Here is a 24,799-nt window from a genome sequence, read left to right on the forward strand (position 1 = left end):
GTCAACAAGACGCGTCGAGTCATCTGCTCGATCGGCGCACAAGAACCGTAACCAATAATTCAAGATACTCATCGTGAGACCCCCCCAGAGAGCGACAGAGAGGGAGAGAGAGAGTACAAAAAAAAGGGCACAAAACCACAAGGGAAACAAAACAAAACCGGCTACGCGGCCGGCCGTTGTTTGCACATTTGCTGATGATTGTGTCCGTACGTCATCGGCACAGATCACTTGTGCATAGGTTGTGTGCCTCCGTAAACCCCCCCTAAAAAAAGCACAAAAAATTGTAAAAAAAAGACGTTACGGTGGAAAGCATGGTGTGGTCACACAAACGGAAGCGATTTTGAGGATGAAACTGGCTTTAGCGCACTATGGGAAGCTAGTGTTGCTGCTGGTGTGTCTGTCTGTGTTGGTTAATAGTAGTCGCTACTTTTACTAATAAAATTATAGCAAGACATTTGGACACGCTTCATTTTATAGCAAGCGAAGATCCAGCACAATTTTTGCTAATAAAAAATATCTAAATACAATTTTGCAGACTCTCAATATTCGCTATATGAAAGGTTTTGAAAAATATATAAAAAGTTATCCAAAACTAAGTCATCCACCATGCACCATCTTGCTCCACCGCGTCTCATAGTGCCCTCTCGATCAGCGGCGGCGCGATCCTCCCCTCTGCTCGGACGATCGGACAGCCTCTTGAGTTGTGAACCCCAGTCAGGTTGAACTGTCCGCTGGCAGCTACGTCAGACGCAGTCTTTCCCTGGAACCCGTGGCTATCGCGTCGCCGCACCATGAGCTCGTCAACCAGCACCAGCGATCGCAGTGATCCTTCCTCCTGCGTTGATCCTAACCGGCGCGAGGAAGCCACCGGTGGATCAACGTCACCATCGCACGTCCGGTTCGTGATAGCGCTGGAGCCACTGCTCACGGTGCTCTCGATAGTGTTCGATCTGGTGAAAGTGATTCTGCTCGGTGTGCCGCTACTGTTCCGTGAAATCTATTCCATGTTCGTACCCCGACCGCAGAAAGATGTCCGGGGGCAGGTGGTGCTCGTAACGGGGGGCGGTAATGGGTTGGGGCGTGCGATGGCCCAACTGTTGGCGGCGCGTGGCTGTCATCTGGTGCTGGTGGACATTGATCTGGCGGCCGCTGAGCGGACGGCCGAAGAGATTAAGCAACAGTACGGTGTGTCCACCCGAGCGTACCGGGTGGATGTGTCCAAGTACGACCAGTGTCATCAGTTGGCCGCAAGTATAGAACGGGACGGAGCCGGACCGGTGGATATTCTGATCAACAATGCTGGGCTGATCATGTTTGCCTTCATCAACGATTCGGACGTGGAGCGCGCGAACAGCGTGATGGACGTCAACATGAAGTCGCACATATGGGTAAGCTTTATGGTGGCCAAGCCGTCTCAAGGCCAAGGGTGCTTCCATTCATGCAGCATCCTAGCGTCTTCGCTACCGGTTGAATGCAGCCAGTAATCTTGCGCGAGCGTTCTTCACTCCATCGCTTCATCTTCGTCACGTTAGGAGGAAGTCGTTGTGGAGTTTGTGGCGCTACCCGTGACCGTTAGAGGTGTGTCGTGTGTTCACGTGTGTGTGAAGAGTGTTGAAAAATTAAATGACCACATACTTAGCATAATGGCAATGTTTGTGTTGGGGTGAGCTACAAGCCTCGAATAGGCGGAACTGCCAGCACTTTGACCGCGATTCGATCAGCTGTGATGGCACTGCGGATATATGCATAGTTTGATACGGTTATCGAGATGGATGAGCGACCCTTCTCCATAAAAGCCAGTTTGGCATATTTATAGCCCTTGAGGAAGAAAAGGAATGCTAATTGGTGATCGTTAAAAAATAGTTCAATAATCAAACTAATTAATATTCCACCGCAGGTTGATGGTGGAAGAAGAATTTACGCCCCAGGAAAATGTCACCTTAAAACGAATGTATGTCAGGTCAACCAGCCACAACCTTATCCGGCCATAACGTGAAAAGTTCGTTTGATGCATTGCGTAAAAATTGGCGAACAATTTTTTCGCTATCTAGCCGATCAACGACGAAGGTTTGTGAAACTTGATCGAGGGAAAAAGTTAAACCCGGTTCGATTATGTCGGTGGTTTTGCTCGGTTGTGTAATCGTTTGCCAAAACATAGCAGGAAATAAGGGTAGCGTTTTTTAATTTTTTTACGAGTGCTGATGGACACACGAAAGCCATCTATTTCTGCCCATTCATGATGCTGATTGCAACTTTCGGCTCTCAACATTAGCCAAGCTTTTGCGAAGGGTAGCGTGTGCGCCCCGTTTTAGCGGTCAACCAGCAATCGAGCGGTCGAGCTTTGGCGAATGTTGTTGTCCAATCATGGGCGCTTGTGAACGAATCCCTATCAAGGTTGAGGCTGAGGTTGAGGCTGAGAAATTCTCCACCATGGCAACCTTAATGATTGAAAGGGTAGAAGCGTATAAAAGATGCAAACGAAGAATATGTAAACGAACTGGGGATCGCCAAGCTTCTCTCGGCTATGCTCTCGGCTTATGTTGATGGAAGCAGGAAGTATGCACTCAAGTTGATCGTCGAACAACACTCACGGACGATACAGATAGGAGGTGCCAGTTTTGAAGATGCTCCAACCTAAAATAACTTTAACGATCTTCTCGCTCGTCCAGCGGGTTCTTAGCAAAGGTGAGCAAAAAAATGCATCAAAACCAGTGCCAAAGGTAAACAAGTGTAATTTTGCCCGATAACATGTTTCCGTGCGCGTCGATCACATGCTACTCCTACGGCTCTGTAATTTTGCTGTTTTGTTTTGTCATTATAGCTAATAAGTGTTTTTCCCCAGCGGATGAGTTGAAAATCTGTCAATCAAGCATGAAGTATGCTCAATTGTTTAATGCTTTTTGCTGCGTGCGTTCTGTTGATCGATATCAATTTCGATAAGTGACTGTCGGGAAACAATTTAAAAGCCGGTTGTTTTTCTTGGCCAAAGTGATCGATGTGGATATGTATTAACGAGGTCACTGCAGACTTTATACCCTGCATTTAGACCTCACAAGCTCTGGTAGTCCATCGGTGTAGAGCTTTAGTGCGCGATCTTACACTTCAAAGAGTCGTTGTTCGAATCTCAGTTAGACCGGTCCTCTCTCCATATCCACTTATTAAATTCTCATACATGTATAATCTAAGTCAATTAGGAATGGATCCTAGCAGATACAAACACAAAGCTATTTTGGTGGTGTCTGACGCTCAAGCATGTAAATATGCATTAAACAAGGCGGATTGGGTTCATGTTGCGTAAACAAATGATAAAAAAGTCCGCAACTTTAAGGCCTTTTGCCTTGCGCAAATTTTTATAATTTTTTTTTCTTCCAAAAGTCACAATATAAGATCATTAATCATGTGTTGCAGTTATCCACGATCTCTAAATTTTGTTAGACCCCAACCAGCGAACCAGCGTGACTTGCTACTAAAGGTTTAATACGAAAACACAGAAGAAAAAAAATGACAAAGCGATGAATTTAAAAATATTACTGGCAGAGTTTGACAAATTTGCAAAATTCCTAAAAATCTTCGCAAAACGATTGTTTTTTGCATCTAAATGCTGATTAATTGAGCCGATGATCACCAATGTTTTTTTTTCTCTCTCCCTTTTTCAACCACAGATGACGAAAGTGTTTTTGGACGGGATGATCAAACGCAAACGTGGCCATATCGTCGGTATATCTTCAATGTCCGGCATGTACGCTTTTCCGTGGGGCGTTGTGTACTCGGCAACGAAATTTGCCGTGTCCGGTTTCATGGCCTCCCTTACGGAGCAGCTTCGCATCCAGGGAATTTCGAAGAGCGTACGCACCACCTGCGTCAATCCGTACTACGTCACGACACGCAAGGATGTGGTTGAGTTCCTGCAGAAACCACGGTACGGCATTACACAACATGCAGCAGTAACAACGGAGCAGCTCAAAAACAATTACATTCTGCTCCTCTCCACACACTAGGTTTGCTCCCCTGACGTGCGATCAGGCGGCACGGGAGATCGTTAAGGGAATCTTGCGGGAAGACATCGTGGTGACGGTACCGAGACTGTTTGGTGTATTTACTCGGTTCATGCTGTAAGTACGGTGAGCTTCCAACGAAGACCATCATAACTGACAAACCGTTCCTCTCGTTGTAGATTCTTCCCAGTGCCAGTACAGCAGCTCGTTCGAGATTATTTAATCCGCGAATATGAGCTAAACAATAATTTACACACGTAGAACCAACACGACGCAAATTTGGTAGATGAAGGAGCCTAATATTAGTACACGATGTACGTCGATACTCACTGAGAAGAATGCCTTCGGAGGGAGTTAATGCCTGACTAGTATTTGAAATTTTCTTATACAATAATACAACTGCATCTTTATACGATAAGAGTTAGCTAATAAAATCAACGACGGTAAGTGTGTCAAGCAAACAACTCACTTTTGTAGCATTCTTAATACTAGACCCTATTCCAATTATTGCGGAGATTTGTTGCCACCGAACAGGGGTGTACAACTCCGCCGAAGGTCAAGAGCATTCGAAAGTAGGTGTGTAAAAATGAAACCGATATTTGACATAAGCATGCCTTAGCCGGTTAATAAGGAGAAAAGATTATAGAAATTGAATTTAATTATTATTTTAACTATTTGCTCTAAGTGATAAGGGATTTTAGCGTGCTATATCATTCAAACATACTGTAAATTCAGACTAAGGCTTTGTTGTACAACAATTTTGATTCCTCGGGAATGTTTCATGTTCATTCCTTGTGGGTAGCCGTATTGCTTTGTCATAAAAGGATATAACGAAAAGCCAATTAGCAAATTATTATTCATCTTTCTTGGCCCAACGACCTCTTAGGTCATGCCTGCCATTTTTGGCTTATTGGACTTAATGTTACTGCATAGCTAGACAATCAGTACTCACTATGGGGGAACGTCCCAGATGAGACTTGAACTCCGGTCCTGTCGTGAGAAGACCGGAGTTGCCCTTGATATGAAGGCTATAATATAAAGTGCAGAATTTTAAGGAAAAGTTTTTTTAATGTTTTCAATTAATTTTTAAATGCGTTTTTAATGTTCTAGTGAAAGCAAAAGTACAAGTGAATTTTTAAGAAGCTTCAATTTGATTGAGAAACGCTAGTTTTATTGTGAGCTTACTCTACAGCACCAAATGGTAAAAAATCAAAGCTTAAGACGGATCACATAACAGAAGATATTTACACAACTAACTCATATCAAATGCAGGCACACACCGAGAAAAATTTGGCATGATGGACGGTTTGATAATTTAAACCACATCTCTTTTGGGCTGATATTATGCCAATGTATTCCTTGCCGTCCTTCTACTACTGCTTGTGACGTCATAGTGTATGGCCCGATAATATCGCCGACATTCGCAACAACAACAAAAAACATATGCTCTGAAGCGTTAAGTCATAAATTTCGGATGCAGCTACAAAAAGACCAGATACGCAACACAACGAGGGTTTGATTCTTAAATCAATTGCATTTCAAATTTCACTTGCGATGTGTGCGATCGCACGCTGAGATAACATAGTCGATGAGAAGTTGCATATTGTAGTGGGATCATTTCTTTTTGCTTTTGCTTTTTTACATGGCATTTTTCCCTATCCAAAAAACAAAAAAAGGTTCTCCAACGCTTGGAACTGCTGCGCTCTTATCGTTCTTGCTGTTCTAACAACCAATCACGCTAAGGGAACACAATAACATCTGTACAATGTGCATTGCAGTTCGGGGCAGTACTAAGTGCTGCACAAACCACTAACAAAAAAAACAAACAAACCAATACTGGTCAGCAGGGACACAACCGTGGCGGAAGGTGAAGCGAGGATGAACAACTATGGAGCTGAGAGGGATGAGAAGGAAATGGGGGTTTCTGTTTTCGCTTTTTACAGGACGGTAGTGTGAAGATCAGTGAAGTAGCAGAAGAGGATAGAGGAAGTAGTACGAGGGGGCGAGGATCTTAGCAGTACGGGAAGTTCGGGCAGGTGTGTGGGGACACTCCGGCCGGGTACTGGCGAGAGGTGAATCCTGGCAGAGGAGCGGCCTGAGGGTGTCCAGCCTGGACGGTGTTATCACAGTACGGATAGTTCGGGCACGACTGCGGGTTGACTCCGGCAGGGTAACTGTGGAGAAGAATTTTCGGGACATTAGCGAGTGCCAGGATTTATGGCCAAGGAATTGCTGCTTCAAGAGCAGCAGAACCCCTACCGGTCTCCTCCGGCGGTGGGGGCCGGGGCTCCGAGGTAGTTGTGGCTTGGGCCGGTCAGAGCCTGGTACGAGTGAGGAGCACCGTGGTAGTACGAGGCCGGGGCCGGAGCGGGAACTGGGGCCGGGTTCCAGCTGGGCTGAGCGTTCCAGTTCGGGTTCCAGTGGTTGGCAGCATGGTTGTTGTAGGGGTTGGGGCTGTGCAGGGCCGCGTTGTCGCAGTTGGGATACGACGGGCAGCGGGACGGATCGACTCCGGCCGGATACTGGGCGGCTTGCTGATGTTGGGGCTTAGCGGCAACCACGGCGGCAAAGGCCAAAACAGCGATCTACAAAGCAATCACAACAACGCAGGAAGAACCATTAGCATCACACTCACTGGAGCACTCTGTTCACTGTTCGATCATTCATCATCCCCGAGCAATCACTGCTCATTGCATCACTGATCCTCGACGATCCTCGCACTTCCCGAACTTCCGGAGCTAGAACTTCACACCGGAGCACCACAACGCACACACCGCGTCCCGGGATGGCACTTACCACTTTGGAGAACATTTTTGAGCGGCTGACGATGTTTTCTCTAGCGTTCAATCTTCTGATGCACACAGCAACTTGTTGGACTTTTATGTTACCGAAACACGGACAGTTGTTCGCTTAACACAAAACTTCCAAACCGAGTACCGAATACTGATCTCCGAAAGGACAATACCCAGCTTTTATAGTAAAAACACCACACCCAAGCAGCAGCAGGTTCGGTTCGTACCGATCTCGGCCGTCGATCCTCGGCCGAACGGCGTATTCTAGCGATCCCCTCCGCTGCTTCTCAAAGCCCGACACTCTCCATCCACGCAGGGGACCGAACCGTGCAATTAGAAGGGAAGGGTGCCCACACGAGCGCCACCGGATTTCTTTCTCTGCCCAAAAACGCGCTCGATCGCGCCAGCACGCCCATCCTCCCGTACGCCCGAACTCGACCACGAACGCACGAACGACCGGCCGAACGAGCCGTGGTTTCTCCCCCTTCGTGTTCGTGGCGTCGATCGAGCTTACTTACATTTACAGTTAGTACCCAACGCGCATAAGCATCCCCTTCCAACACCTCAGAGCCACACGGAGCCACACGAGCTCAGTAAACGCCAACCGCTAGGGCCAGTGCTTGCGGACGTCAGATTTCGAACGCGGTGGTACAATTAACGCGGGGCCGGTTTCTATTAGTCAGTACGGAAATTGGGTGTATATGCGCACCCACTACACCACCCCCACCCCCAGCAACCCACCGTCTCGCCTCAACCTATGACCCCGACCCCTGAAGGTTTGTAACGACGCGCCAAATGTGACACCGCTGCCGCAGCTTTTGCCTACAAAGGTTTCTTGCCGCCACAATCGATCGAGTTGCGTTCGATGCGTGCTAGGTAAGGAAGCGGAACAGAATGCCGAAACGAAGCAGAACAGAAACAAAAAAAAAACAAAGCACGATTAACGATTGTTGAAAAAGAAACGGCTCTTAAACGCCGATATAATTTAAAAAGACATTCCTAAAGACAAGACAAGACAATAAAACAGTACAGTGCGGTGGACAAAAAGTGCGACAGTTTAGGGTTTTTTTTAAGGTGGTTTAACTATTAAAGTCAATTTTTTTTCAAGCATATGTAAACAGCATGCAACGCATAAATGAAAACATCTTGATTTTTCATATAAAAAAGATCGAAAATATTCCTACAGATAAGGCAAAGCAACAGAACATTACAGTGATCGTGAAAACAACCTTAAGACCTATTTATTTGATGAAGGAAGCTGTTTATTTACGAAATTATGTTCAACATTCGTATGAGGGTTTTACTAAACTAATAAATTTAGAATAAAAACGTTTAAACCAAACAAAGAAATAAACAAACAAAATTTTATTAAGACTTTTAAAGAAGTAGGCGATCATGGCTTAATTAACAGAGGTAAATAAACAAACAAAAAATGTTCAAAGTAAAAAACAACCGAAAAAAACATAAAAAGCAATTTTTTTTTATCAATTATGACGGTACAATGCCGTTACGTCCAAAAATAACTTTTATTATTTATATAAATATATTTAATCATACATAACCATTCTTTGTTGGGCATTTTTTGTAAAATTTTATAAAATATAATTAATTTTTCATTTCATATTAAAAGATAAACATTTTCTATTTTATCAATTTTATCAATTTTTCTTTCATTTCTATCAAAAAATCAAAAAGGCCTAATAATTATTAAAACCTAAGTAACCTCGACAGAGACAACTCCCAGCTTCATGTTAGTGTATCGTTCAAACGATTTGATTTAAAAAATGCTATAATTGTGCTATAACCTATCTCGTCCATCGCGCCCTGCACTGTAGCTGTAGCTCCCCCTAGAGGCACTTTACACCTTCTACTATTGTAGTACCGGTCCACCACACCGCGACCGTGTAAAATAACAACAAGTTGCCCTTGATTGCTGGTCCGGAAAAGTATGATTCTGCGTGTCCACCTATACCACTCACCCACCCCACACTAGCTGTCCCACCATCACCACCTTGCTGCTAGTGCTACAGTTTTCTTTATAATATTTTCAGCTTCAGTCTTGCTGTGTTGCGGTTCCATCCAAGTCGCACCCGCTCGGGCCACGGTCCAGTTCGCCTTCGTCGTCGTCGTCGTCAGCGCGACAGCGAAAGTGAGCGCCACCACCGATGACGCCGATGGTCGAAATGGAAACGGAAGGGAAAGGCTCGCGGGCCAGTGCTTGGGCCCAGCGCCAGCAACCAAATGCTCCGATCGATCTATCGATCGTTTGCCCCGATGCAAACCAGATCTTGCACATGGGCTGTAGTGTGGTTTTGCTCTACTATTGCTCTTGCTTTTGTTGCGGTGAGCCCATTTGCGTGAACGCGAATCCGATCGCGCCCGTACACACTTCTATTGCAGACGGCGAAGAGAATGGATGCAGAACTGGATGTCCTGCAAACGGTCCCACATCGGGAAGCCGAGCGAAGGCGGCAGAAGGAATGGTAGGCCCTCAGCCCAATACGTGTGCTGCATTCTTTCCCACGGGCGTCATTTCCTAGTGGTTGGCAAACGGTTGGCCGGCTACGATCGCGTGCTGCCCAACGCATTCTATCGATGCACAATCGGACGTACATTGACACAAACGCCTCGTGCTTGACTGCAGACGATCATTAAAGGGAAAAACTCGCCCAGCTAATGATGAGCGCCAAACCAAACAACACCCACTGTTAATCACTTTACGGCTGCACCAATTAGCGAACGACCTGTGAAGGGATGAAATGAAAGCTTCTTCGGTGCGAAATCAAATTGCATGAGGCGAAGAGTGAGCAATTCGCTTTTCGGGTTTTCCTTTTGCTCGCTTATGGCACTGAAATTTTTACAGCCCCAAACACGCGCACGAGTCGCGAAAGCTCCATTCACAAACGGTTCCAATTTCCTGCTGAATGATCGTGTTGAAAGGCAAACAATCGAACAAACAGCTTGATTAAGCTGTCGATCGGATGTCGGGGTGATCTTATCGCGAACATAAAATTGTTTGAAAAAACGGTACCGAATTGTGACAAAATAACTAATGAACACTTCTACTTCTCGCCGCCTAATCAGCCGCTCTTTTATCGATTTCATCACACCAAACAGCGGAACAAAACAACGCCTTGCCAAGCGAACCGTGAGCCGATTCCAAACGAAAAATAACGATAATAAAACATTTTATTCGAAAGGATTTCAACGCCCTTTTCGGCGACGAACCCATCCGCTGAAACGAACCACCATGAATAAATTATGCCCGGCGCACCTCTGCTTTACGCGGGGTTCGAAAATTGAATAGAATTGATCGTACTTCCTGCCGCAAATCGGTGTGACTTCGAATCGAATGTAGGAATTCCTGAGCACGAACGTGAGTGTGCGTATACTATATGGCCCTGAACTTCGTGCCAGTTACGCCCTGCCGAGAAACGAAATATGGTGACGAACGCCGTCACGATCGGAGTACCTTCCTGCTTCTGTACAGCGATCATCCAACAGCCTCGGCACCCAGCAACCAGAGTAGCAAAAAAGACTTCCCATTCTGCAGTAGCACAACACCCAACCGACGTGCTGCTGCCACCTTAGAGTGCTCTCCTTCCGCACACGGTTCGGTATTTGTGACGGGGTCAGCAAGATCTGCGCCTACTGATAAAACGTGGCCGAACGCCGGACCTTGGCAGTATTGCAGCTCTCGGTGCTGGTGCTGCATTATAGAAATGACAATCCTTCTTGTGTCATACCCGATCAGGGACGGGACCGATGCAGCCGAAGAAGGAAACCGGCCACCGATCGGACACGGCTGATTACAAAGTGTACACTTAGTAGCGCCTTCGGAGCAGCTAATGTGCGACCCGCCGTAATGCAGTTCCGTGGCGGCTGTACTAAGCGGAGTTCGAGAGCGCCCGCTTCTGGAGGTCGGATGGTGCTATAAAAACATCGTTGTCATCCGTCATCAAAGAAGTACGGACGATCACGCTTTCGTTTCAATCGGACCTCGAGCCGCTTCTCACTCGGTCATGCGTGATTAGCACCGGCCATCCAATAAGCTACCGGAATTCTTCCCCCCGAAAAGAGATCAGTGAACCTTGGACCATCTGTGCACGCGCGAACATTAGGCGAAAGATCAATCGATCGACCAGGAAACTCCCATCAACTCTGCTGCTGCTCGCAGTTCGCTAGAATGTGAAGCAATTTCCCGCACACTGCAATGCTGCAAGTGCAGTGGCGTGGACAGGGTATGCACCAGGGTTTTGTGCGGTTCCTTCGTTCGTTACGCCATCGGTTGGTTACAGGTGCCTTACTGTCTTACTGAGCCGATCGTTCCACACCGATAGGGAAGCAGAAATTGAACGAACGGGCTGCCATGCTTCGTTCTGAGAGCAGTTGGAGTAGAAAAAAAGGGAACGTATTAATGTGACCTTCCAGTGACCCACGGCTAGTAATAATGCTGGCTGCTGGATCGAATGGTTAAGAACCCGAGCCGGGTGGACAAATAATACTGATGCAACAAGTTCCAAGGGAATCGGAGTTCCTTAAAAGTAGTCTAACTTTTAGATCTACCATATGAAGATGGAATTCCAATATCCCAACTCAATCCAAGGTCCAATTCGATGGGGAAAGTCTGAAAAATTGGACCAGTATGCTGCCATTCAACCGTAACGAGAAAGTGGCGGCATTCCGATCGGAATTAATTAATTTTGATCTTCCTCTTTGTTTTACGCTCAAAGTTATCCAAGGCGTAAAGGTGAAAAATATCACACAAATGCGATAATAAGCTAATTTGATGTTGGCATGTGGCGTATTTTGATGCAAATTTGTAGCTAAGCGTATAATTTACCGTTCAGCCGCCCATCGGCCCTGGAACACTGGATAGAATAATTACGCAAAATTTAGAATTAGAACGTTACCAATATCCGTTACATTATCCGCACACCTATTAATAATCATTACAGCCGTCGAGGGAGATAAAAATGGCGTGGATTGTTGAGAACACTGCTGCACATTGAGCTCCACCCCCGTGGGTTAATGCTTCAATCGTGAGCGACAATAATCGTTCAATGATATTTCCTTTCCCCTGGTGGTTTCTCCGCCATCACGCCCACAAGCCATCCCGCCACGCCACGTAATAACTTCATCGGCCACTCACTTTCGTTCATCCGTTCGCTGCGAGGCGCTTGGTTTAAGGAATGTGATGTGTTGCATGCCTACGCTACGGTCACAGATGTCTAGTGCTCAGCTGATGCCTATTACCTCACCGCAAACAGCAAACTTCCTTAAAGGCATGCCAAGAAAATGGTCGGACACCTTCTGTCCCCGTCCGGGATACGCAGGGCAGAGCCTTCAAGCCTTCGTCTGTCAAGTGGTGCTGCCAGCTGGTGTGAAGTTAAGGGAAACCGAAAGTAAGCCACGGCCAGCGGAACTTCCCGGAGGGACCATACCCGGTTGGGACGGACCTCACACAAAGTCCCACCACCCCCCCACCCAGTGAGCCCCGGTCAGGAAAATTACTGCAATTGTCTTTGACGCGAATGAATTCGATCGATGATTGATCGCGCCCAGAACACGCGCTGGCGACCCTCGAGCATGGGCGTCGGGTGGATTGTGGCGTTGGGCGATCGTGAAACAAATTTTACAAATTGAATTCCAAACTGATCGCCGGAGCTCGTGCTTTACCGTGGACGTGTTTCGTTAAATGTGCTAGCATGTGGCACTGGGCAGTTCTTGGGGGAGAATAGTTGTCGGACAAGTAGTTCGGTGGACGGCAATTCTGTGGTCGAAAGGTGTGTAGATAAATTGCGCGTCGTACAGTTCTTGCAAACCGTTTCTGAGTTCTTCCTGGATTGAGACGTATTAGATCATTTCATTAGAATTCCTGAGCTGTATTTGTATGAGAGTTTGAGAGAATATAAGAACTAGATCTTAGAGAGTCCTAATAAAAAAAAATCACTAGAAACCGCAAATAGACATCAGCTAGTAGAACGCAAACGCTATGCCCCTCACGGATATCATTACCAACTACTCTAATTACCACATCATTTTAATCCTATCTCCCCTCCGACAGATGTCAAATAACGCGGAAATGTACACCTGCTAGCGTACTGACATCAGCATACATTTATAAAGTCTCGATTCTAGTGTCAAACAAACAAAAAAGCGGCTGCTGCATTCGAGCTCTCCCTGACGATTCAATCGTTTCTGACATTGCAGATCCGTTTGATCTGCTCGCCATCCCTGCCAATCCTGGCTCCCGCTCGCCAACCTGCGATCCCAGATGCGGCGGAAAACCAAATAAAAACACGCTCGGAATATATAATGAATATGAGCCTGCCATCTGTTCTGATTTAATTTACATCGAATGCACGAATCAACGTATGCACGGATGGCGGCCAACGACACCACCACCTGCCAATGGAGATGTCGATCGGTTTCGCTCAACGTCCGCCGCCAATGACACGCAGCACTGCATCCCGGAGATAGATCAGATTCGTTGCCTGTACGCAACAGTCATAAGCGAGCGGTTCGATGACTTTGTTCAGGATCGCCTTGCTATGTCTGGTGGCGGGTATTAGGTAGAGTATGGTGACGATGATCGCACCGGCCAGAATGAGTTTGTTGGATTTGAAGCGCCGAAAGCATTCCCTGTCCTTAATTGATGTTTTGAGGCTGGTATGGGAAGAAATTACTGGGTTATTCGTATCTCCAAATCGAGTCCCACTATTTTCCCAATACCTTTCATAGATGTGTACTCGCTCGGCGATTACTAAACGCAGCAGCCTTATTCCAATGGTCTCAATAGTCTCATTATTGGCAACGTTTAGAGGCAGGAGATACTCCTTCGAAAATCGTTCAAATGCACCTAGCAATAGCGATGATCGAAGCTGAAAATAAACTTGAAGATGATCTTCTAGATTTTGAGCCTACATTCAATACATACCTCACTGTCCAATATCTTGATAACCTCAAACTCCACGGTCAAAATGTTCGGACCTGAATCACTCACTTTGGCCACTCGTTTAAGACCCACCAGATCCAACTTCATTCCTAGGTTTATGTACTTGGCTACGATGTCCACCACCGCCACCACGTACATCGGGAGTTGTCGCAGAAAGATGTCCTTTTGACGTTCCAGCGAATCCGGACCTGCTTGAGAAGACTTCATCCAGCTCTGGAAGGCACGCACCAGGAGCAACTCCAGCGTATCGATTGTAGTGAACTCAATCGCAGGCGAGAGCTTAAACTGTCTCGTGAGATGGAAAACCAACTCAACCAGCGGCTTCATGATAGCATCGGTTTCGTACTCGTGCGATGCCCACAGTAGCGCATCCCGGTGATAGATGCTTTTCCAATCCGATTGAAATCCGGACTCGTTACTTAAGCTCAAGGCGTTGTTGTCCATACTGGCAAATAGACGAGCTAGCTCCACTGAAGAAACCTGGGGAAAAAAGAACGAAAACAACTTGCTCATGTCTTTTGTTCATTTATCTTGCCCAGCCCAACAATAGAACTCCGGGCGAGCATTTGCCCCGGGTTAATGGCCCAATCCGGCAATACGGAATGGCTTTGTGACATTTTAATTATTGCAGCCAATTGGTTCAACCTCAATTTATTCGCCTTATTCCCATTTTATCAGATCGAGCATGGTTCGCGTTCAGAGCTTTATTTATATTTCTGTGACATTTAAATCGCGCTCGACTCAGGTCGCAGAGAAAAAAAAAACGCTGGTCGCAACCCCTAGCCAGACACCGGACACCCCCGCAGAGTAGTGGAGTGAGATATTGCTCTGGTGGAAATTTCAGCCCCTGCGTCATAGACTCCCTGCCTACTCCAGTTCTTACGTCACTGGCAGGGAAAAGGAGGGTGGGTGTCTCGGGTGACCCGGGGGAAGTGGGGGTACATCATATCCTGATGCAGAAATCATGTTTCGCTGCAGCTCTATGATGCAATGATAAATGATTTCTAATTGTGCCTCGGTGGCCGGTAGAAGCAGCAGGAGTACCGTTTAATGCGATACCTATTTTTTCCCTTCTTGAGGCAAGTTTAATGGAACTGTTAATGGATAACGATTATTGTCACCTATAAGCATGCACAGGGCGGGTGAAATTTATGTGATCGGGTCCATTGTGCAGAATCAAGATCGTAAAGATGACAGGAGTTGCAACCAAACGATCCTTAGACATTTAACTTCAGTGTCTCAACATCGAAGAGGGATTAAAGCAAAAGTAGGAATAGAATTCCATCTAGCTGAGATCATCAAGGAGATCTTAACAACACTTAGGGGAGTTATCTGGGCTCAAATCTCGACGAAATTGATACTCCAGCATTCCATGGCAGGCGCAAGTGTCCAACCTCTCCCAATTCTACAATTTACAGTTATCGTTCTTGCCTCTGACGCCATCTTGTAATATTCCGCCAGTAGTTACCAGAGCTACGCAACGAAACTAAGGCTCCACTTACGCTCAAATATCAATTAGGCTTTCACATTATACAACTACTAATATGATAATGCACGGCAGCCGGCAGGATTTGCATACCGTGCACATTAAATCACGCCGGGCCCTTAGCCCGTTCTGTAATACCCTTACCGACAGAAGGTCCAGAGTTAGGCAAAAAAAAAAGCGCCGTTATTATTGGTACAATTTAAACGAAGGCGCTACTGGCCCCTGACCTCCTTCCCTCTAGCTACCGCTCCCTCTCCGGTGTCGCTTGGCACCAAAATCAAGCAGCGACTGCGAACGTGAGCCCATTCTTCAAGCGTTGCAACGGATTTAAATGGAGCGCTCCAACGGTTCACGGCGTCCGGAAAAACGGCACAGGTTGTGTACGCACGGTCGCGCGACCAAAGAATCATAAATATTTAACCGCCGATTAGCGCAATCATTCATGCCCGCTCAAATATTTCACCTCCGCTAAGTGACATAATGAGCGTTATAAATAAGTTGTTTGGGAAACGTTGCGGTCCAACTTCGGCGGTCCAAATGCAGGTGCAACAGCAACAAAAATGGTGGGCACGGTGCGGCCTGCGGAACCGAAGCTTACTAATTTGTTGAAATGGCACAAAAGAATTACTATCGTATCTTACCTTTGGACGTGTGTGTGTGTGTGAGTTTGCTATAGCTCCAAGCGTGAAATTGAATAAAGCACTCAGATCTGTTGACCTGCGCCAACGATTGTCCTGTACACTAGCTCCTCTCACATACTACGACCAGTATTGTTCAAGCCCGCGTCAACTGACACACGGTTGTCAGATTGCGTTTAAGAATATCGTAGCCTACTGTGGGAGTGTAATCGCACGACACGATCGCAATCGATCTGCTCTGCTGTTGACAAGAGTGTGTGTGAGCGATTAGGTGTGGGAATGGCACTATCAGATAATTCGCCTGTTTGATCTCACACTAGGACTGTGGATTGTAGATTGATTTGATGATTTGCTTAGGCGACAGATTGGACTACTTTTTCAAAAAAGCAGATTGTAACGGTTTTACCGGCTTAAAATTTGAATTCTTCATGCCCATAGCTGCAACGAAACCGATTTTCGATGCCGCAATCAGAACGAGGTGACATACGAACAGTTTTATTGCACCACCATAAACACCGCTGTCAGATAATTCGATGCCGGTATCTATAATTGAAATATAAAACTATATAACTACTGGATAACTGGGGACCGCTACCGATCGAGATAATCCTCACGCCGTTTGTGTGCGAATTGCACTCAAACTTGCCCAATGCCAATATCCGATTGCTGCAAGGAACGCTCGCTTGAAGCAACAACAACAAAAAGCTGCCGTTCTCGAGCTTCAGGTTCAGAAAGGTAAAGTCGTGGCCGTGCTGATTAGATTTATCGTCCCAACGTGTAATTAACCGTACGGTACACATACTTTATTAGAAACCTCTTGCGTGCAGGCTGACCTCACGGTGTTTGGCGCTGTCGCCGGTATTTATGGCTTTCTTCCGAGTTCCTGATGGCCTCGCCCTGCCTACCGTTCGAGAGCGCCTGGCAAGGGGTGAAAATGTAAATTAATTATTAAACTCGTCACACTCAAAACCTCCTTTCCGCCCACAGTGAGCTGTAGTTGCTGTACTTTCAACCTAGCTTTTTTCTTCCTTCATCTCGGTCGGATTCTTTGTTTTACGAGGTAGCAAAAACCGAAGAACGAGTACTCCTGCAACACCACCATCGCCGAGTACGTCACGATATGCAGCTGAAAAGGGGAAAGACATTGGCATTGATTTTATTTATGGCTGCCTGGTAACCATCAGCAAGCGGTCAGTGCATTGCAGTTGGGTCCTCGGTATTGCAGCTAGCTCAGTCGGACAACTGACTTAAACTCTGGACCGGTTCTTGGGCACATGCCCAACGATCGCAACCATCGAATGGAGCAAAGCTGGTTTTGCACGGTGTCGCTGGCGGAAATTCGTTGCTCCATTGAACCCGGGGTACCATAGCTGTCGGAAGTGGCCGGTACTCCACTGCGAACCACCAGAAACGCCAGATGGTGGCACCTGATCGGGCCAACGGACGGACGGCCGGTAATACATAATTTCTGAAAAGGGGCCACACGATCCTACGCTCTGTATGAGGCAAGTTGTTATGCTCCGGTACGGAGGCGATCTATTCTAACAGCAAACACACGCCTAACGAATGAGGTAACTACGGTAAGAATGGTGTACACCTTACAGTGGCTAGCAAGATAAACGAAACGTTGGATGCTAAGCCCACCAAGATGAAAGGGAGCGCTCGGGACAACTTTTGGCACGGCTGGAACTTGTTGCAATCGTGTCATGTTCAAGGTTTCCGTGCGTGTGTTCGGTGCACACACAAGACGAAGCAAACCGGAGCGAGCGTACGAAAACAACGCGGAAGTTGAATTTCTTGAACGATTCCAACTATCACTGGTAAGGTAAGATCGATTCCCTGCTTTTGTTGTATTTCGGCTTTGTCATGTTTTCGGTTTCACCTTTCAGATAATCCATCAACATTTTTTGATCTTCGTCAGAACATGGCGTTCTATACATCCAGCTCGTAAGTAATACTTCGTAAAGCATTTATAGCAATGGTGATATGTTTTTGAGATAAATAACAAAGAAGATACAATTTTAACAAGCAATTACTTGAATATTTTTATGGAAAATGCCATGAAAAAAACAATCATCTAATGCATCTTGAGAAGATTAGAGAGTATAGTTAGTGAACGCTTTCAGCAGTCGTTGTATGGCGCGGTGAGAGTTGTGTGCGAGGCATTTGGTAGAATTATTAGTTGTTTTGCTGGTTTGTGCGTGCCAGTGTTTGCTCGCCAGCGTTAGTCCCCTAGTCGATATGTGATGCATGAAAACCTAAAACTTGTACAGCATTGTAGAAAAGCGTTTCTTCTAGCTATTGAGCGTTCCAGGCGATCCAAGACTCTTTTCGAAAAAACGAGACTCTCTAGTAAAAGTTGAATTAGTTTGCTGGTTGTTTGTGCTAGTTGCTTAGTTAGATTTAGACTTGGAGGTTCTATCACTGCGAGACAGGCGGTTGTCTAGTCCCGCTAAAGCAGGTACCCAGCGCAGATAGGCATACGTGAATAGGAAGTAGAGCAGGAAGCTGGATAAAAAGTAAACAACCACACCGTAGTTTACGTGGCGTGAAGTCCAGCGCGATCCATTCGAACGCCATCATTGCCATCACCATCGGAATGCTGAGCTTCACGTTGAGTGGTTTAGCTCTGGAACGGGTTATAAAGGTGTGGGAGGGAATTATTTGTAAAGACAAATGTTGGGCACGATCTTGATTAAACCTTACCTTTGAATAGGTCCTACTACGGCCAATGCCAGCAGGGACCCTGTAAGGCGAATAGCGCTAAACACTAGCGTGGTTGTGGGCTTCAGGTAGAACGGGTCTTCACACCATTTGAAGGCCTGTTTCGGAATACAAATTGAGTTTCAGAATAGCATCCATAATAGGGGTAACTAGAAGAGACATTTAAATGCTCACCATCTTCACTGCCCACTGTGGATCGATGCCCAGCAGCTTCTGAATCCAGTACAACGCCAGCATAACCAAGCATATGAACACGACGAATCCACTCTTCGCTTGCCCGATTGCTTTGCAATGTACTTTTCCAGACGATGCGAGAGGCACACTTTGCTCATCACGATTCCCAGCAGAATTCCGAAGATGCACTGATGTAAGAAGTGACATCCGAAATACATCCGAGAGATCGATATGAAGAACAGCGTGCTGTAGTACACGATTCGGAGCGAAACTCTTGCGGTTCTTCCATATGTCCTGCAAAAAAGAGCCCATTAACTGTTGCGCTATCCAAAGACTGCATTAACCTACGCTAAGTATTCCTCTAGCACCGAGAATATCACAAACAGGTAGGTCGTGGAGGTCATCAGATGACCGGACGGATTACCCGGGCTTGGCTCACAGGTTAGCTCATTTTGATAAATTTTTGGACGGTTCAGTGAGGAGAACTCTTTCGTTTCGTTTATCCACCAGAATGGGCGATCCTCGGCGAGTATCCTGCGGACATTCACTTTGAATCAATCAACCTCTCTTCAAACTCCTGTCCTCCTCAAGGTATCTTACCCACTTGACGATTGTGTTGGCATACTCCGTCAGTAGCACACTGAGTAACAATTTCGAGTACAACTTCGTACTGAGACCGGCTACGACCGGAATGACGGTAAGAAACAGTACCTTCGGATCGAACGCTTTTGTGACGGCTGCCAAAAAATCCTCATACTGCGAAAAAGCTTCACAAAACAAACCAACCCCAACCCAAAGTTTAGTACCGGCTTTCGGCGAACGGTTGACAATCAGCGATTCTTACTTACACATCCTGGACGTAAATGATTTGAAAATTTCCTGCTTCAACAAATAACCGTACAGTTTCATAACGAGCACTAACTCGTCGTGGCAAACGTCTGGCTACTGTTAATGCTTCTAGAAACCATTAACAACCAGCGAACACCGAGGGCGATGACTACTTTGTTGAAGGAAGATAGATTTAGGAACAATGTACAGGAGCATTAGAACGAAACGGTGAGGATTTGCTAATCTAAATATCTGGGGAAACGGAAAACAGTCCCTACAATGGGACTGGAAAGGGTGTGCTATTTCCGGAAGACAAAAGCTTGTAAAAATTAGTGAGGTGCAGCTTGCAACGAACCACGAATTGGGAGGCCTGTTTTTGACGTAGAATAATCTATAACCGCTGCCATGCGCACTTGCTACGTGAAGAGGTTCATAAAATGTGCGCGTTTTCCTTTCGTGTAAATAATGTAAACATGAAGCTGTGGCCGCATAGGGCGATTGACGAACGTTGCGAGCCACGATCCGGAATGGAAGTTCATTGATTTTCTAAAAACAATGCATCTTTTGGATTTAAGATACAGTTTGAAATATGTTATTTTGCAATAAATAGCTAGCAACCTTTCTATTTCTTCAGTTTCGACAAAATAAAATCATAAAAACGGTCGACATTTGAAATTCAATTTCGAATGTCGACCGCCGATGACAGCTCGATGTGAACGTCAGTGGTGTTCGGGAAAAAAAGCAAACACTCTGTTTGGCTTGGGAAACAAGCAAAATACGTGCAGTAAAAAAGTTCTTCTACACGGCGATGTTTAGAAACCTATGTTTAGAAAAACAAGGCACATTACGTTAATATTTTTCCTCCAGTGTATCTTTTGAATCTGGTTCTAATCGCTTGGAAAATATTAGCTTAAAATCACGGATTTACCGGGAAGATTGCAGGTGACTGCGAAGGCAACATGGATACAGATTCTGCCGCAGTCATTTCCCTCGAGTCGGACGAGGAGATGGATACTGTTGCAGCACCGGAAGCACCGAATTCCACCGTAACCGGAGAAGAACCCGAACAGGAAGGTGAACGATTATTTGCTATTCTATTCTATCCTCACTCGATACTGACTCAAAGTTTTATCAAACATTACAGCATCGAACAACGGTTGAAAATGATTCGGGCGCCACTCAAAAGTCCAGACAACGCAAAGACCGATTCGAACGATGGCGGGTCCGATATCATATTGATAGACGATGAGGAGAAGGAATCTAGTGAGACTAGTGAGCAAAAATCATCCGAAAACTTGCTGCCACCTACAGAACCAGCAGTGGAGAACCAGATCGGAATCTGAAGCACAGACAGCAACGACAGCAACGACTGAAAATGAGGATGTCGAAATGAAGGAAATTGCAAAAGAAGATGAGAAAAAGGTAGCTAGAAAGAGATGCTTGTTGATGTTATATTTCTCTTTTCAATTAATGGCCCTCTCAGTTTCAGACTGTCCTCAACCCGTTCCAGAAGAGGAACAAAACCGGAAGAAATGGAGCCGGCTCAGTCAACAGCTATCTTAGAGCCAGACAAAAAGGATTCAGCTGGGATCGAAACGACTACACCAATCCATTCCAAGAAACGAAGGAACCGTTCTGTCAAAGGAAGCCGAACCCGTGGAAAAAGCTCCAGCACAACAGTAACCGGCGTGAGCAAAAGTGTGGCAATCCTGGATGCGTTAAGAAAGAGCTGGAATTAATCGAAGCACCTATATTGCCCAAAGTCTGTACAGCATGCCACCGACAAGCAGACACAATTAATATGTCCCGATTGTTTTCAATATTCTGTTAACCATTACGAGGTAGAGCGTGTGACTTCCTGACGCTGCGTTTCCGAAAGGAACCGTTTAAAATAATTCCCTTTGTTTCTTCCCTACGTATTCAGTCCCTGTGCGCATCGCTGACGAATGAAGAGTCTCTGTATCGGCGAGAGTTGCTGCAGGATAAGGTGGAAGAGATACACACGGTGTTGGATAGCAGCGATGAAGAAGACCGATGAACCGAGTGAATCTGAATCGAAAGGTATGGGCAGATGTTCCGAAAAAGACCTCACATTTCCCACACGTACACAATTGTTTTTTCGTTTTAGGCTGTCGAAGCAGTGCTTCCGGAGGAAGCTATTTCCTTGGTGGATAAGAATCTGAACGAGGTGATAAATGCGCTGTGGAAAGAGTATGGTGAAAAGCATATAACAATGTTCCAAATGGACATGGTTCGCGAAATGAAGCGTAATGAAGGTTAGCGTTCAATAAGCGCTAAACCAGGCGGTAGGGATGTTTAACCTTTTTGCTTGCCAAATTCCCCACAGCGACATCGGAACGCATCGACTTGCAGCTGAAAAGGTTAAAGGCCACTCTTCGCGGTGTACACGAAAATATCTACAGCGTGCGAACGACCAAGATCGATACGCCGGAGCTCATCGTAGAGGACGACACAACGAGCGAGCGTATCGCTTACCAACGTATCCGCGACATGCTGGAACGCAATGAACCACTTGTCCGGCACCCGGTGAAACTTAACGATATATACTACGGCGTACAGTCGACGATACTGGCAGCTGGGTCAAGTGTAAGGTGATGAATATCTCCGAAAATAATGTGGTACGTAGGGCGGATAGAATTTACAAAGATGGACAGTTTTCTAATCACTCTAATCCCTTACTCCAGTACTCGGTACGCTTCCTGGTCGGCAACAACAAGCAGACCGTTCTGAGTGCGAAACATCTCGCCTACACGGAGATTCCATGGGTGAAGCTAAAGTTGGGCACGCGTGTGATTGCCAAAGTATGCTCTACCACTGGGGAAGCGGCCAGTCGAGCATTCTACGCCGGTACGGTGCTGGAATCAATCAGCTCTTACAACAAATTCCGGTATCTCATCATCTTCGACTCGGGTCACACACTGTACGCACCGCTACAGGAAGTTCGGGTCGTTTGCGAAGAGTCCAAACACGTGTGGGACGATGTGCACCCGCATTCGAAAGAATTCATCCGCAACTACATGCAAACGTGCGGATCGATGCGACCGATGGTACAGGCACAACCTGGCCAACGCCTAATGGTGGAAATCAACCAGAAGTGGTACCAGGGCAAAGTGATCGAAACGGACAGCAGTTTGTTTAAGCTGTACTTCCAGGAGATTAACCGATACGAATGGATTTACCGCGGTTCGAAACGACTCGCGCCGTTGTATTCGCGTGGCACGCCAAACAACAAGTTTTCCAAGTTCCAGCGTCGCAATGAGCCTTCCATCGAGTACATTACGATTGAGGACGATAGTGCGAAAGCGCCGGCACAGCAGGACAAACCCCAGCCATCGCAATCCGGCGCCAAACAGGAATCGCAAGATACGCAAGTTCGTGCGACCGCTAAAAAGAGCACGGCGCATCGCCACAGCAACAGTGGCAATAAAAACGCCAATGCTAATGGTACGGCCACCACCACCACCACAACAACAACAACGTCCCGGGCGTCATCTCCTTGAACCGGAACACCATCTACATCGATTTCGACAAGAACCGTTCCACCGGGAAAACGCTCAACTATAACGAAAAACTATCGAGCGCCCCAGATTTGTGCCGCACGTGTGCGGTCCGAGCTGTGTGTATAAAATTCCCAAAACCATGCGCATGTACAACCTGCTGGCCCGTCCCCTGATTACCGGCTGGGAGCGAGAGTTTTGCCATTACCGGGGACCGAAGAAGAATACCGTAGTCATGTACCGGGCACCGTGCGGTCGTCGGATCCGTGACATGCCCGAGCTGCATCGGTATCTAAGGGCAACGGGTTGCTCGCTGAACGTGGAGTGCTTTGATTTCGAGTCGGACATACGGGCGCTTGCTACGTTCTGCGCCAGAACGTGCATTTCGAGTGTAAGGATCTTTCGTTCGGTGCGGAACCGATGCCGGTGCACTGTGTCAACAACTACGACGACACGCAACCGCCGCCGTGCGGAATACTCGACCGAGCGGATCCCAACGGAGGGTGTGAACCTTAATCTGGACAAGGAGTTCCTGTGCGGCTGTGACTGCGAGGATGATTGTGCGGATAAGAGCAAGTGTCAGTGCTGGCAGCTAACGATAACGGGGGCCCGGTTCACCAACCCGTACGTCGATCCGAACACCGTCGGGTACGTTTACAAGCGTTTGCTCGACCCGGTACTGACCGGTATCTACGAATGCAACGTGCAGTGCAAGTGTCGGAAGGATGCCTGCCTCAACCGGGTGGTGCAGAACTCGCTGCAAACGAAGCTGCAAGTGTTCAACACACACAACAAAGGCTGGGGCATCCGGTGCCTGAACGATGTGCCCAAGGAAGTTTCATCTGCATCTACGCCGGCCATCTGCTGACCGAGGACACGAGCAACAAGATCTGCGAGCTGAGCGAGAACAAAACGGGCGACGAATACTTTGCCGATCTGGATTACATCGAAAATGCGGAGAATCATAAGGCGGATTACGAAGCGGAAGCATACCGATCGGATAATGAAGATTCGGTGCAGACGGACAACCCGGACGATTCGGATGAGTCGGCGGACGATGTGGGCGGTGAACGGTTTGCGTCGACCCAGGACTCGGACGAGGAGTACACCTCGAAAACGAACCGAGCACGATGGTGGTGAAAACACGGGCCCAGTCACGGAAGGCAAGCACGACGGAGCGTACTGCTGCGTCTGCCCCTTCGATTATTGGAAAGTGTCCAACAACGGTGTGAATGATGGTAAGAGCAACGCAGCCGACTAAATTTGCTATTGCTTTACGTTTCCCTCTCTACCTCCGCGTACACAGAGCAAGAGTGCGTTAGTCTAATACCGAATCCGGAGATGAATCCCAAAGGAGCATCCATAACTGCGGATCAGGAATCGACTCTGCGGAAGTTTTTCGGCGAAAACGAGCATATCTACGTGATGGATGCGAAGAAGTCGGGCAATCTCGGTCGTATTTTAACGTAAGTAAGTTGCCTACTGTTGTAAGTACGGTGAGTCCAAATCAGTCTTCTGCAAGCTTCATATTTTACTAGAAAGGGTGAGATTTGGGTTGCAAAAGGCATGATAAAACGAAACCAATGAACAGAGCTTCAATCATAGAAGCTCAAAAGTAAATATATAGAAATTGCAGACTAAACGAAGATCAAGAAAGATCTGGTGACTAGCTTTCCAAGGACAAAA

At 46.7% G+C, this 24,799-nt stretch overlaps 6 protein-coding genes across 6 annotated transcripts; 3 read left to right on the top strand and 3 right to left on the bottom strand.

The window, feature by feature from the left end:
* The first annotated feature begins 703 nt into the window (after nucleotides 1-703).
* On the top strand, nucleotides 704-4,459 carry LOC118517092 (17-beta-hydroxysteroid dehydrogenase 13-like). Its single transcript, XM_036062946.1, has 4 exons — nucleotides 704-1,388; nucleotides 3,663-3,919; nucleotides 3,999-4,112; nucleotides 4,175-4,459. The coding sequence occupies exons 1-4, from the start codon at nucleotides 792-794 to the stop codon at nucleotides 4,254-4,256; spliced, it is 1,050 nt and encodes a 349-aa protein (XP_035918839.1). The 5' UTR covers nucleotides 704-791; the 3' UTR covers nucleotides 4,257-4,459.
* A 1,050-nt stretch (nucleotides 4,460-5,509) lies between these two features.
* LOC118517084 (cuticle protein 1-like) lies at nucleotides 5,510-6,948 on the bottom strand. The gene is made up of 3 exons (XM_036062937.1): nucleotides 6,792-6,948; nucleotides 6,255-6,580; nucleotides 5,510-6,169 (listed from the first exon to the last, which is right to left on the bottom strand). Exons 1-3 carry the CDS (start codon nucleotides 6,804-6,806, stop codon nucleotides 6,007-6,009), a joined length of 504 nt encoding a protein of 167 aa, XP_035918830.1. The 5' UTR covers nucleotides 6,807-6,948; the 3' UTR covers nucleotides 5,510-6,006.
* Nucleotides 6,949-11,956: 5,008 nt separating this feature from the next.
* LOC118517086 lies at nucleotides 11,957-16,388 on the bottom strand. The gene is made up of 4 exons (XM_036062938.1): nucleotides 15,873-16,388; nucleotides 13,728-14,225; nucleotides 13,523-13,671; nucleotides 11,957-13,456 (listed from the first exon to the last, which is right to left on the bottom strand). The coding sequence occupies exons 2-4, from the start codon at nucleotides 14,187-14,189 to the stop codon at nucleotides 13,225-13,227; spliced, it is 843 nt and encodes a 280-aa protein (XP_035918831.1). The 5' UTR covers nucleotides 14,190-14,225; nucleotides 15,873-16,388; the 3' UTR covers nucleotides 11,957-13,224.
* Nucleotides 16,389-17,883: 1,495 nt separating this feature from the next.
* Nucleotides 17,884-19,619, bottom strand: LOC118517093 (glucose-6-phosphatase 3-like). The gene is given in 8 exon segments (XM_036062947.1): nucleotides 17,884-18,409; nucleotides 18,411-18,498; nucleotides 18,576-18,691; nucleotides 18,768-18,859; nucleotides 18,862-19,061; nucleotides 19,116-19,300; nucleotides 19,368-19,534; nucleotides 19,616-19,619. Coding segments are annotated over 8 exon segments (999 nt in total). The 3' UTR covers nucleotides 17,884-18,262.
* A 2,010-nt stretch (nucleotides 19,620-21,629) lies between these two features.
* Nucleotides 21,630-22,211, top strand: LOC118517088. The gene is made up of 3 exons (XM_036062940.1): nucleotides 21,630-21,656; nucleotides 21,724-21,871; nucleotides 21,943-22,211. Exons 1-3 carry the CDS (start codon nucleotides 21,630-21,632, stop codon nucleotides 22,209-22,211), a joined length of 444 nt encoding a protein of 147 aa, XP_035918833.1.
* LOC118517087 (histone-lysine N-methyltransferase eggless-like) lies at nucleotides 22,184-23,170 on the top strand. Its single transcript, XM_036062939.1, has 2 exons — nucleotides 22,184-22,234; nucleotides 22,301-23,170. Exons 1-2 carry the CDS (start codon nucleotides 22,211-22,213, stop codon nucleotides 23,114-23,116), a joined length of 840 nt encoding a protein of 279 aa, XP_035918832.1. The 5' UTR covers nucleotides 22,184-22,210; the 3' UTR covers nucleotides 23,117-23,170.
* The last annotated feature ends 1,629 nt before the right edge of the window (nucleotides 23,171-24,799 follow it).

Source organism: Anopheles stephensi, unplaced genomic scaffold, assembly GCF_013141755.1.
Source record: "Anopheles stephensi strain Indian unplaced genomic scaffold, UCI_ANSTEP_V1.0 ucontig49, whole genome shotgun sequence".
Classification (NCBI taxonomy): Eukaryota; Metazoa; Arthropoda; class Insecta; order Diptera; family Culicidae; genus Anopheles; species Anopheles stephensi.

What these genes read in the sequence shown, in the direction of transcription:
- LOC118517092 (XM_036062946.1), top strand. Translation starts at nt 792, where the DNA reads ATGAGCTCGTCAACCAGCACCAGCGATCGCAGTGATCCTTCCTCCTGC. An exon ending in ACATGAAGTCGCACATATGG is followed by an intron (nt 1,389 to 3,662) that starts GTAAGCTTTATG and finishes TTTCAACCACAG; the next exon opens with ATGACGAAAGTGTTTTTGGA. An exon ending in GTATTTACTCGGTTCATGCT is followed by an intron (nt 4,113 to 4,174) that starts GTAAGTACGGTG and finishes CTCTCGTTGTAG; the next exon opens with ATTCTTCCCAGTGCCAGTAC.
- LOC118517084 (XM_036062937.1), bottom strand. An exon ending in CCCACCGCCGGAGGAGACCG is followed by an intron (nt 6,170 to 6,254) that starts GTAGGGGTTCTG and finishes TCTTCTCCACAG; the next exon opens with TTACCCTGCCGGAGTCAACC.
- LOC118517086 (XM_036062938.1), bottom strand. Translation starts at nt 14,189, where the DNA reads ATGGACAACAACGCCTTGAGCTTAAGTAACGAGTCCGGATTTCAATCG. An exon ending in TCAAGATATTGGACAGTGAG is followed by an intron (nt 13,672 to 13,727) that starts GTATGTATTGAA and finishes GTTTATTTTCAG; the next exon opens with CTTCGATCATCGCTATTGCT. An exon ending in CGAGTACACATCTATGAAAG is followed by an intron (nt 13,457 to 13,522) that starts GTATTGGGAAAA and finishes TTCCCATACCAG; the next exon opens with CCTCAAAACATCAATTAAGG.
- LOC118517088 (XM_036062940.1), top strand. Translation starts at nt 21,630, where the DNA reads ATGAACCGAGTGAATCTGAATCGAAAG. An exon ending in GAGTGAATCTGAATCGAAAG is followed by an intron (nt 21,657 to 21,723) that starts GTATGGGCAGAT and finishes TTTTCGTTTTAG; the next exon opens with GCTGTCGAAGCAGTGCTTCC. An exon ending in CGAAATGAAGCGTAATGAAG is followed by an intron (nt 21,872 to 21,942) that starts GTTAGCGTTCAA and finishes AATTCCCCACAG; the next exon opens with CGACATCGGAACGCATCGAC.
- LOC118517087 (XM_036062939.1), top strand. Translation starts at nt 22,211, where the DNA reads ATGAATATCTCCGAAAATAATGTG. An exon ending in ATATCTCCGAAAATAATGTG is followed by an intron (nt 22,235 to 22,300) that starts GTACGTAGGGCG and finishes CCCTTACTCCAG; the next exon opens with TACTCGGTACGCTTCCTGGT.